The sequence below is a fragment of the Mytilus edulis genome, chromosome 10, assembly GCF_963676685.1.
Source record: "Mytilus edulis chromosome 10, xbMytEdul2.2, whole genome shotgun sequence".
NCBI lineage: Eukaryota > Metazoa > Mollusca > Bivalvia > Mytilida > Mytilidae > Mytilus > Mytilus edulis.
Window position 1 is genome coordinate 44,812,883 of NC_092353.1, and position 12,544 is coordinate 44,825,426.

General features: G+C 32.0%; 1 protein-coding gene across 3 annotated transcripts in view; it reads right to left on the reverse strand.

The window, feature by feature from the left end:
- The window catches only part of LOC139491271 (cytochrome b5 reductase 4-like), an 81,130-nt gene that overhangs the window by 35,622 nt on the left and 32,964 nt on the right, over positions 1 to 12,544 (reverse strand). For all 3 annotated transcript variants that reach the window (XM_071278815.1, XM_071278814.1, XM_071278813.1), the window contains one exon: positions 8,079 to 8,377. In XM_071278815.1, coding sequence (XP_071134916.1) covers positions 8,079 to 8,310 — 232 coding nt within the window. In that variant the 5' untranslated portion in view covers positions 8,311 to 8,377. The remainder of the gene's footprint in view (positions 1 to 8,078; positions 8,378 to 12,544) is intronic.

The window sequence follows — 12,544 nt, forward strand, 5'->3', positions numbered from 1 at the left end:
GAAGATTTCTTGCTATTGCGCAATACTGTGCAATTGAAAATTTCTTGCTATTGCACAATACTGTGCAATTGAAGATTTCTTGCTATTGCTGAATACTGTACATGTGCAATTGAAAATTTCTTGCTATTGCACAATACTTAATATAATAATTTTGGATCCTGATTTGAACCAACTTGAAAACTGGGCCCATAATCAAAAATCTAAGTACATGTTTAGATTCAGCATATCAAAAAGCCCAAGAATTCAATTTTTGTTAAAATCAAACTTAGTTTAATTTTGGACCCTTTGGACTTTAATGTAGACCAGTTTGAAAACGGAACCAAAAATTAAGAATGTACATACACAGTTTATAGATTTGGCATATCAAAGAACCCCAATTATTCAATTTTTGATGAAATCAAACAAAGTTTAATTTTGGACCCTGATATGGACCAACTTGAAAACTGGGCCAATAATCAAAAATCTAAGTATTTTTAGATTCAGCATATCAAAGAACCCCAAGAATTCAATTTTTGTTAAAATCAAACTAAGTTTAATTTTGGACCCTTTGGACCTTAATGTAGACCAATTTGAAAACGGGACCAAAAATTAAGAATCTACATACACAGTTAGATTCGGCATATCAAAGAACCCCAATTATTCAATTTTTGATGAAATCAAACAAAGTTCAATTTTGGACCCTTTGGGCCCCTTTTTCCTAAACTATTAAGACCAACACTCCCAAAATCAAACCCAACCTTTCTTTTCTAGTCATAAACCTTGTGTTTAAATTTCATAGATTTCTATTTACTTATACTAAAGTTATGGTGCGAAAACCAAGAATAATGCTTATTTGGGCTCCTTTTTGGCCCCTAATTCCTAAACTGTTGGGACCTTAACTCCAAAAATCAATCCCAACCTTCCTTTTGTGGTCATAAACCTTGTTTTTAAATTTCATTGATTTCTATTTACTTATACTAAAGTTATTGTGCGAAAACCAAGAATAATGCTTATTTGGGCCCTTTTTTGGCCCCTAATTCCTAAACTGTTGGAATCAAAACTCCTAAAATCAATCCCAACCTTCCTTTTGTGGTCATAAACCTTGTGTTATAATTTCATAGATTTCTATTCAATTTTACTAAGGTTAGAATGCGAAAACTAAAAGTATTAGGACGACGATGATGACGACGGTGCAGACGACGACGCCAACGTGATACCAATATACAACCAAAAAAAATTTAATTTTTGCTGTCGTATAAAAATCATATCAGTTTGAATGAATGGTTTATTACCGAACAATAAAGTTTCAAAAGATTACATGAAGCCATACTTAAATTAATTTATTAAAGGAAACCAAAAATCTGTCACATTGAAAGGCAGACAGAAAGACTGACAAATGAACAGAAATAAATAGAGACAGATTCCTATGTTGTCCACAATTGAACAGATGTGTTTGTTGAGCAAAGGTACATAAGACCTTATCAGGAAATCTTAATGCCACTTAATAAACTATTGATGTCATGCAACAATCACTTTTGCTTTGCTGGGTCAAGATATTTTCTCCTATGAAGTCAAACATTTTCTCCTATGAGTATGAAGTCAGACATTTTCTCCTATGAAGTCAGGCATTTTCTCCTTTGAAGGTGTCATACCACCAATTACGCCCTTAAATTTAGAACGTATGTGAAAGTAGGCCTACTCGGACAAAAAATAGTGCATTTGATGTCATTGTTTACGTAAACTAACTAACAAATTGGCAGAAATGAAACTTTTGGTGAAAGAGAAATATATTAAGACCATTTTGAGCTAAAATTTACTTGTTTATGAGTTTGCATTCAAAATTGAGGATTAATGCACCCCATAGTATACTAATTTAAGATTTCCAGAAAACCAGGGGTTATTTTTAGTGGTACCTCTATTCGGAAGACCTTTTCTTTTTTATATGATTTTAAACACCTGTTGAAAATTGGCATGTAGAAAGCTGATACATGTACAATTCAGGATATACCTGGTTTCTATGAAGTTAAACTTAAGGTAAAATATTTAGAAAGCTGTGAAAATTGTAAAATTTGGTTGAACAGATAGGGACTTTTAATTGGTGGTATGACACCTGAAGTCAGACATTTTCTCCTATGAAGTCAGACATTTTCTCCTATGAAGTCAGACATTTTCTCCTATGAAGTCAGACATTTTCTCCCATGAAGTTAGACATTTTCTCCTATGTAGTCAGGCATTTTCTCCTATGAAGTTAGACATTTTCTCCTATGAAGTCAGACATTTTCTCCTTTGAAGTCAGACATTTTCTCCTATGAAGTTAGACATTTTCTCCTTTGAAGTCAGACATTTTCTCCTATGAAGTCAGATATTTTCTCCTATGAAGTTAGACATTTTCTCCTATGAAGTCAGACATTTTCTCCCATGAAGTTAGACATTTTCTCCTATGAAGTTAGACATTTTCTCCTATGAAGTCAGACATTTTCTCCTATGAAGTCAGACATTTTCTCCCATGAAGTTAGACATTTTCTCCTATGAAGTCAGACATTTTCTCCTATGAAGTCAGATATTTTCTCCTATGAAGTCAGATATTTTCTCCCATGAAGTTAGACATTTTCTCCTATGAAGTCAGATATTTTCTCCTATGAAGTCAGATATTTTCTCCTATGAAGTCAGATATTTTCTCCTATGAAGTCCGATATTTTCTCCTATGAAGTCCGATATTTTCTCCTCTGACTTGGACTTTCAATAAATATTAAAAAGGCAAGCCATAACCATAGAGACACAAACTTTTCTAATCTTATTTCTATTCCTCTGTTTCCACTTTAGTAATAAATATTATGCATTCTGATTAATGAACGACTGGAAAATGTATTGCTAACTGCATTAAACTCGTGACTGTAAGCCATATTGTATGGTAATTCTGTACAAAAAAAACATTTGTCCCAATATGCTTAATTTCTATTTCCAAGTTACGTTGGATCTGAAGTATTAAAACGTCATTCTACATAAATGATTTGTTCATTTATTACCATTAATCTTATGATGAAATAATAGCTTCTGACATTCCCGATTTACAAATTCTTTACACATCAGAACAACTTCTACATCTTAAACAGAGAATTTGTTAGGGAAAACAGATTCCGATTGTCTGTGAAAATGGCAATTAAGTTAATGAAAATTGACACCACAATGATGATTTCTTTGTTCATTAATTACTGGTGCAAGTCTTCTTTAAGTTTTACAGAACATTCAATAAACACCAACAACAGTTATTGATTTTGAGTATAACCATTACACCTTAACATGACTGTAAAGCTGTAATGGAAAATACGCTTCCTATCCATCATCACACAATTTCCTACTAAAATCTCTTTCTTTTTCTTTCGTGATACATTATAATTGAAAAAAATCCTGTACTAAATCCATATAGCCTTGCAACTGGTCTGTAACTATCAACCTTGAAACCTATTTTCTTCACTCAATTTCGGACTGAAATCACTTTAATTTTGTCAATTATATAGTTATAATTGCAAACATTATTGTACAAAATCCATATATCTCTGCAACTGGTCAGTAATCAAGAAAAGTTCATTCGTTTTTTTGTTGATGTTTGATACCCTGGTTTTACCTATAGAAAAGATTTATCTATGACCACAAAATCAAGGAATATTGGTATCCCCTGTATAATGAATCCACAATTAACAGTTAATATGGAGAAATGTTTTGCCTGTGTAACCCTACCACAAATTTTTAATGCCACTTAAGCAGAGAACCATTTAATCTAGTCTCGGGAAGGGTTACGATCCAGTCCCTTCCCCTCACGAGGATGAGATTGGATTATAACTCTAGGCTAGCAAAAATGGCAGAAAACAGCATGCCTAGATTTTGCTTTTGTGACTTTTGTAATTAGGGATGATAAAACTTTTTACAATGTTACTATGCCATTTATTTAATAAAGGTAACTCTACCTTTAATTTAACAGAGTACTGTTAAAGCAATTTTGGTTTCAAAAGTTTTACAAATTTCTTGATAGCAATGAAATCAAACTACATTACCATATGTTATATGTTTTTCATGGTAAAAACAGATTATATCAAAAGTGTTAAAATATATTGAACTAAAGCATAAATAGGGCTGGATCTTTTTAATCTTTCTTTTTATAATAACATGCTTACATAAATTAAGGAAGGAACAGTTTTAATGTTTGCCTTTGTTATTGTAGATGTATCCTCCAAGACCGACTGTCTTCAGATGTTAATATACCCTTGTATGAACTAAAAACCAAGCAAGCAAAAAAACTGCATAACTGTCTTCGGTCAAATTTTCCTGATGGAGTTGTAACCTTTAATAGTATTAGAACAAATACAGAAGTTAAAAGCTGAAAAGGTGTGGTAATTAAAGTTACACATAAAACATGGAGATCCAAAAATACTATGATTTACACAAATCACATATCACAATAACAGTGACTTGGTTGAACGGTTCACGAGTAAATGCACGGACAACATTTAGTTGCCGCCTGCCCGATCGCCCAGCTGCCCGCCATAACATCCCCAAATCAATAACCAACATTTTTGTCATAAAAATCCGGTTAAAAATGAAAACAATACTGAAACTATGGTGCATCAGCACTGCAGTTTAACCTCAATAAACATTGTTACTTTTTTATATAAAAGTTACCAGCTAGTTCCAATAAACAATTTAATTCTCAACATGTTTTAACAATCAACATTCCTATCAGGATTTGATGTCTTCCATAAGTTTTCGGTTGATCACGTCAATCAAAAATCAATTTAATTAAAGCTTCTTTAGAGACTATCTCAAAGTTAGAGGAAACACTTCAACATTTACATGCTCATTAACGCCAATCAAGAGTCTTATTGTCAGGAGAATTAAAACTCTTTTGAAATTATCCCTTATTTTCTCCAAGAACTCTTTTATTGTGATACAAGTTTGTTTCATGCATGAGCTTTTCGGTGTGAAGCCAAATTAATCTGCCTGTAGACCTGACATGAATATCAAGGTTTTTGCTCCATATTCATAAAAACATATTGAAATTGATCTGTTTTACATATATTCATGACAAAACAATATCACACTTGGCCAGTTCAAATTATTTGGTTGAGAACAGTGACTATCATGCTCTTGCATATTATTTTTTCTCACTAAATATGATTAACATAAATATGAAGTAACTAAAAATCATAGTGCTAGGGAATTGCTGTCATCAATAAAAAAAATTATTAAAGGAAAACATTGATTTATCCACAGTTGTCAGATTAAAAACAACAAATAATGAATACTACTTCACACCAGTGAAAGACAAAAATAATAGACGGGAGGATACATTCAGTTATTTAATATCCACATTTCACACACTATAGTGTTCATTTCGAAATTGAAAACCAAAAAATGAAAATATTTATGTTATTGTAAGGCCAATTAAAATTAATTGCTAGATTTTCATCCCCGCCCGCCCCTCTGAAATCGTCCCGCCCCGATTTTTTTTATTTAACAAAAATACGATTTCCGGATTTTATCATGTCCGTTACCAGGAACCATCGATAATTTCGTTTCATTCAACACTTCCTGTTTCAAATTTCGTTTTTGTATTTCTCCGAGTAATCTAATAACGATATGATTGAGTTGACATATTCTGCTGCTCTATTATGAAAACATCTACCGAGAATAGAGATTGATAACGAGAAGGGCATGAAATATTCGAGTAACGAGTAAAACGCCTTGTCATTTAACGAAAATTGCGGTAGTCACAAGTGAACCGAAAAACGTGTTTTTTCTTTATTTATACAATGACTTTGTGTCAGGAAATTTGGACTGTAAATGATATCCAAAGCGCAAGAATCGTAGAACAAATTGGTACAAAAAACATGACTGGATTAAAGAAATTGACACAAGCACGAATTTGTTTGATTTATGACCGTATATTGAGAAAAAAAAGTCGACAAACACGCATTTTAATTCCCTTATATTTACCCATGGCTGTTGTTTTTGTTGACAAACAGCAAACACCCTCTGTAACTGTCCCAATACCCTCAATTTAGTCATTAAAAAACTACTTTTTGGTTAAGTTCATGTTTTACATCACATAATTACTTTCCACACTGAGTTTACATTTTATTTTGTACTCATAATACTTGTGTTGTATACAATTGTACCAATACATTTTATTGATTTTATGTGGACTACAAACCATTGCTTAGAAAGCAAAATAAATTTGGTGTAGGTCTAGTCCAACTGAAGAGAGCATTTCTCTTCCCTTTGATGTATACTATAAATAGGTTTCTAAAGCGGCAATTACATGTATAACAGTGGTTGCCAATCAGGGATTTTTATTTAAGAGTTTAAAAAATAGTGTCAGATTCCTTATACAACATGTATATACATTATACAAGCTTGTTTTCCACTAGCATATACCCCGCGGTATGAAGAACTTGTGACCAGGGTTTCATATGAAATAAAATTTTAAAAATAAAATCCTCCCACCCGCCCCATGTTTTTCAAAAATTTGGATGAAAATCTACTAATTAATTTTAGTTGGCCTAATTTTCACAGAAAAATGTTGGTCAGATAAAATTGAGCATTTAAATGGGAACTGTGTCAAAGAGACAATAACCCGACTAAATAGCAGAAAACAGATGATGGCCACCAATGGGTATTCAACTCAGCAAGAAAAACCTGCACCTGGAGGTGGACTTAAAAGTATAAATTATTTTTTTTCCTTTTTTAAAACAACTACACTTGGTTTTATTTTTAGTTAAACAAATGTTTAAGATGAGGATTTGAGAAATAGAAGCAAGCAAAATCATATGACCGTCAATGATAAAAAATTGATCAAACAATGAAACAAGAAAAATCTAGTCAGTAACAAGTTGTGAATGAATTCAACAGACATAACCATTCAATTGACACGGCTAATTAATAAGTCAAGATAACCATTTCATTCATTATTTCAAGACAGTCAAAAACTTTCTGTTGTTTTTATGATCACTGTAAATTCAGAAATCTTTGCTTAGTTTAAATTAATTCCATTGAAGTATTGGATGATTATCGCAATGATAAAGAAAAGTTCTATAACTGAACAACGAAAAAAGTTAAAATCATAAAAAATGAACTTGACCTTCATTTAGTCACTGGAAACAACATATATCTAAAGTTGAAAAAAATTGTCTACCCATAAGCCTTTTCATGTCGATGAATGGACACATTTTGAAAGCTGACTGCCAACCACCCGTCTGAACCCTACAACCCTGAATCAATTACCGATTTTTCTTTTAAAAATTCGGTTAATAACCACATTCTGATAAATGCAGAAATTTTTCTGAAATTGGAATTATTAATCATACATTTCATCCATTCTTCAAAAACGCAATAACAAATGCACAAAATAATTTCTGTATTTACAGAACGTCAACAAATCTCGGTTAAGGTATTATGATTCAAATATCTGAGAGTTCTAAGATGTATAGAGGCTATTTATGTATAAGTTAATAATGATGTTTTCTAGAAGTCTGAAACATTGATGAAAAGATGTGGGATGTGAAGCTAATCTATTTATTGGTAGTATAACTTGTAGAATGGCAAACTAACACATAATATAATATAATCTTACAAATGAACCTCATCTAAAACTTCAAATGTTCCTGATTAGAAACCTTAATGATTATTGTAGGCAAATGACATTTAAAAGATACTGGTAGTTTACTATACATGCATGCATCATGATATATAGGCTTTTTAACTTATTTGTTTTCAATAAAAAGCAAAATTTACAAATAGGAGACACAGACATACTTGAGTTTAATCCAAACACTGGTAAAAAAGAGTTCAACCATGCCATATAAACAAATGTCTGTCCTAAGTTAGGACAAACATCAGCAGATATCTCAATGAATTTTGTCATTCAGAGACTTTGAATACTGTTGGCAGGTCTTGGGCAGACTATTATTTTCTTCAATAACCTTTCTAGACTTTTTATTTTGTATACCGGTATGCACTAGTTTGTCCAATGTTAAAGACCAATTAAAGTCTTTATTTATTTTCTTGTCATTGGGTTGCTGTCTCTATGGGTTATTAAGGCTTACCTCTGATAGCAATCCATGCATCTTCCTGCTTGTTATGTTTTGTTAATTCTTCCACTGATATATCCATAGTACTGCCTTTGAATCCGTTTAAGTCTTGATTACTACGTCCAAGTCGTATCCAGTCCATAAGAGACCTCCCAGGTTTTAGTGCAACCTTTGCCCTGCCTGTAGACTGTAGTCTTTGTGGACTGTTTGCTGCAGGGAATGCTGGGAGGAGATTTTGTCCCGCCATTTTGAAATCTACCGAACTGTTACTGCTAGGGGAAGGTGATTGCTTCTTCTCACTTGCAATTGATGAGCTGAAAATATAAATAACAAGCATTCTGAGAGTATTGCATGGCAATATATAGTCCCCTACCAGTTAAAACAAATTCAACTGGAACAAATAACGATTCATTTCTTCAATCATGACGAAAAAAAGTGTGGAAAACTGATTATTCAAGTGAATTTTCTAAGTCCAAGGACCATAACTCTGCACAAAATTATCAGACCAAAACAAAATTCAAATTATGTCTAAATTGTCATGATAAAACTATATACCAATGATCAAATCAATAGCCTCAAGCTATAATGTTATATTATAACCTTATAAGGAAAGACCTATGTGACAATACTCTTTCTATTTATTCTAATCTAGTTTTATAACTTCCTTGTGGACTATGCCTTCGTGTCTATTTATTCTAATCTAGCTTTATTACTTCCTTGTGGACTATGCCTTCTTGCCTATTTATTCTTATATAGCTTTATGACTTCCTTGTGGACTATGCCTTCTTGCCTATTTATTCTTATCTAGTTTTTTGACTTTCTTGTGGACTATGCCCTCTTGCCTATTTATTCTAGTCTAGTTTACTACTTCCTTGTGGACTATGCATTCTTGCCTATTTATTCTAATCTAGTTTTATTACTTCCTTGTGGACTATGTCTTCTTGCCTATTTATTCTAATCTAGTTTTATGACTTCCTTGTGGACTATGCATTCTTGCCTATTTATTCTTATCTAGTTTTATGACTTCATTGTGGACTATGCCTTCTTGCCTATTTATTCTATCTAGTTTTATTACTTCCTTGTGGACTATGCCTTCTTGCCTATTTATTCTAATCTAGTTTTATTACTTCCTTGTGGACTATGCCTTCCTAAGCATATTTACTGTAAACCAACTTATTTTCTGGGATACTTTATTTCGCGTTTTACCCTTTCTAGACCATTTAGCAGTTATTTATATTTGCGTTTTTCTGTCTTACTTGATGAAGTATAATAAGGAATGTTCCAAGTTTTACATATTCGCGACAATTTATATTCGCGTTATTTTTCTACTCGCGAAAGTCGCGAAAATAAGTTGGTTTACAGTATTCTTATCTAGTTTTATGACTTCCTTGTGGACTATGCCTTCTTGCCTATTTATTCTATCTAGTTTTATTACTTCCTTGTGGACTATGCCTTCTTGCCTATTTATTCTATCTAGTTTTATTACTTCCTTGTGGACTATGCCTTCTTGCCTATTTATTCTAATCTAGTTTTATCATTCCTTGTGGACTATGCCTTCTTGCCTATTTATTCTAATCTAGTTTTATCATTCCTTGTGGACTATGCCTTCTTGCCTATTTATTCTAGTCTAGTTTACTACTTCCTTGTGGACTATGCCTTCTTGCCTATTTATTCTAATCTAGTTTTATCATTCCTTGTGGACTATGCCTTCTTGCCTATTTATTCTAATCTAGTTTTATTACTTCCTTGTGGACTATGCCTTCTGTCTTATTGTATCTTGATCTATTGGCAGTCAAGATGATTTCATCAAGTCCTATACAATTCTTTCATGTCAGCCTAACTACATGTTATTGAACCTCTTGTTATAATCAAAACAGCCACAGAAACTGGAGTGTTTTATTGATAAACTGACAAATACCATGATCTTATTATTCTTATCGACTCCAAGAAATAAGACATTATGTCTTTGAACTCATAATGGTCTGATTATGAATTCTTACGGATTTCCTTCAGGTTTTTTCCTTCCTTTATTCAAATAGGATAAAGTAATCAATTATACAGATGTAACTTCGTTATTTAGTAAAAAGAAATTGATGAAAGGGAATCAATGTCTTTTGATTTCAGTTACATTGCATATGTAACTTACGGATTATTATATATTGTCCATAAACTTAAAGGCTTGTTACATTGCATATGTAACTTAAGGATTGTAACATTGCATATGTAACTTAAGCATTGTTACTTTGCCTATGAATTTAAACATATGTAACTGAAGATTCTTACATTGCCATGAATTTAAAGGCTTGTTACATTGCATATGAAACTTATGAATTATTGCATTGCCCATGAATTTAAAGGCTTGTTACATTACATATGTAACATAAGGGTTGTTACATTGCCCATGAATTTAAAGGCTTTTTACATTACATATGTTACTTAAAGATTCTTACATTGCCATGAATTTCAAGGCTTGTTACATAACATATGTAACCAGATTTTTACATTGCTGACATGAATCAAAAGACTTGTTGCTCAGATAATGTAGAAATATTGATACAACTAGAACAAAACTGATTTACGTTTGTTATTTCATATATTTTCCATCTCCATGATGATTGCTTCTGGTGCACGAAAGTAACATGTTAAAAGAACTCTCTCCAGGTATCTGCATCTCAGACAGGTATAACACATTAACTGAATATAATTAGACCAATATCACTTTATGAAGCAATTGATGAAGGGATGTATGTCTCTAAGATAAAACAATATAACTAAGATTTCTCTATAGACAACTACATGTCATAAGTAATTAGCATACTTGTAGTTAGGTTACAATTAGAGGTTATAAAGTACTCTGCAGGTAACAATATGCTAGTCTATTTAATACCTAGAGGATGGATCCATTTTGCTATTGAAGTACACAATTTTGGCATAATGTTATAATATATCCATGATTCATTATATAAATATGAAATTATTCATATTTTTAAGTTTTGGCTTTTAACTTTTAGTTTTGAAACTTAAAACTTTTAAATATCATTCAATATACCAATAACTTTCATAAAATATCGAGCCACAAAAAAAATCATTGAAGAGATCAGAACATAAAATTAAATTAAGCAAATGCATCCTTGAAAAAAATGTAACATGGAAAAAATTTGAGCAATCTGCTGAGTCAGTATAAACAACAATGAATAAAGTAATTGTTATGAACCTAGAAAAAACAAGAATGGAGTCCTTAGTACATGATGCCCCACTTGCGCTATCATTTTCTATGTTTAGTGGATCATGAAATTCGGGTAAAAACTCTAATGTGGCATTAAAATTAAAAAGATCATATCATAGGGAATATGCGTACTAACTTTCAAGTTGACTGGACCTCAACTTCATCAAAAACTACCTTGACCAAAAACTTTAACCTAAAGAGGGACAGACGTACAGGACGAACAGATGAACAGACGAACAAACAAACGAACGCAAAAACAGAAAAACATAATGACCATAAATGGGGTATAATAACAGTTTTTTGTTACCATATCCAGAAAATGATCTGGTGGTACCGTAAGTTGTCTATTAGACAATCTTCAGTAGTGGATCCAGGGGGGGGGTCCAGGGGGTTGAACTCCCCTTTTTTTTGACGATCAATGCATCTGTTGACCCCCTTTGTCCTGGGTTGGGTCACACACACCCTTTTTTAAAATGGCTGGATCCGTCCCTGATCATGCCAAATCTTCTTATCCTTATACAAATTGATTTACAATTAAAATTTGAAAATAAACATCACTTAATCATCCATTGAATTCATTAATATGTATTTCCTTAGATCTTAGTAAATGTAAATCTTAGGAAGTCAAAAATCTTAAATAATTTTTCATAAGGATATATCATTTGATTTCAATCTAGGCATTCCATTTTCTGACACAAGAAATTTATCAAGTTCAAAATTCATTTAAGATTATCCCCCATGTGTAGTGATTGATTGTGATTTTTTTGCCCCTACAGTCAATCATCTTGTTGCAATAGCTTTGTAATTATAATCATATTAATTATTTAGACAGAAACCAATCAAATTTTAAAGTAATCAAATCATTATCCTTATCAATTTAAACTATAAGGCAATTATGAATTTATTGGTTATTGCTTGCTTAATTGCCAGTGGCAAATATTTCAAGGTAAGTCAACAGGGATGAAGGGCATGACGTTTAGACTGGAAAATGAGGGTATGTGGGATACTGGAGGAATTTTTGCCATGCAGTTTACACCTATAGAATCGTCAGTAAGTTGTTGCAAGGGATCTTTTAATTTTTAATTGGAACAGATTTTATTGTATTTTTTTGCATGCATTTATTTACCTTTAAACATATATAACTAAACTTTTCAGCTATAACATTGGAGTTAAATAGAAAAAACTAACATTTTTCTGCATTTTTGATAACACAGAGTAAAGGTACAACTCTTAACACATTTCGGTGCATTTGAAG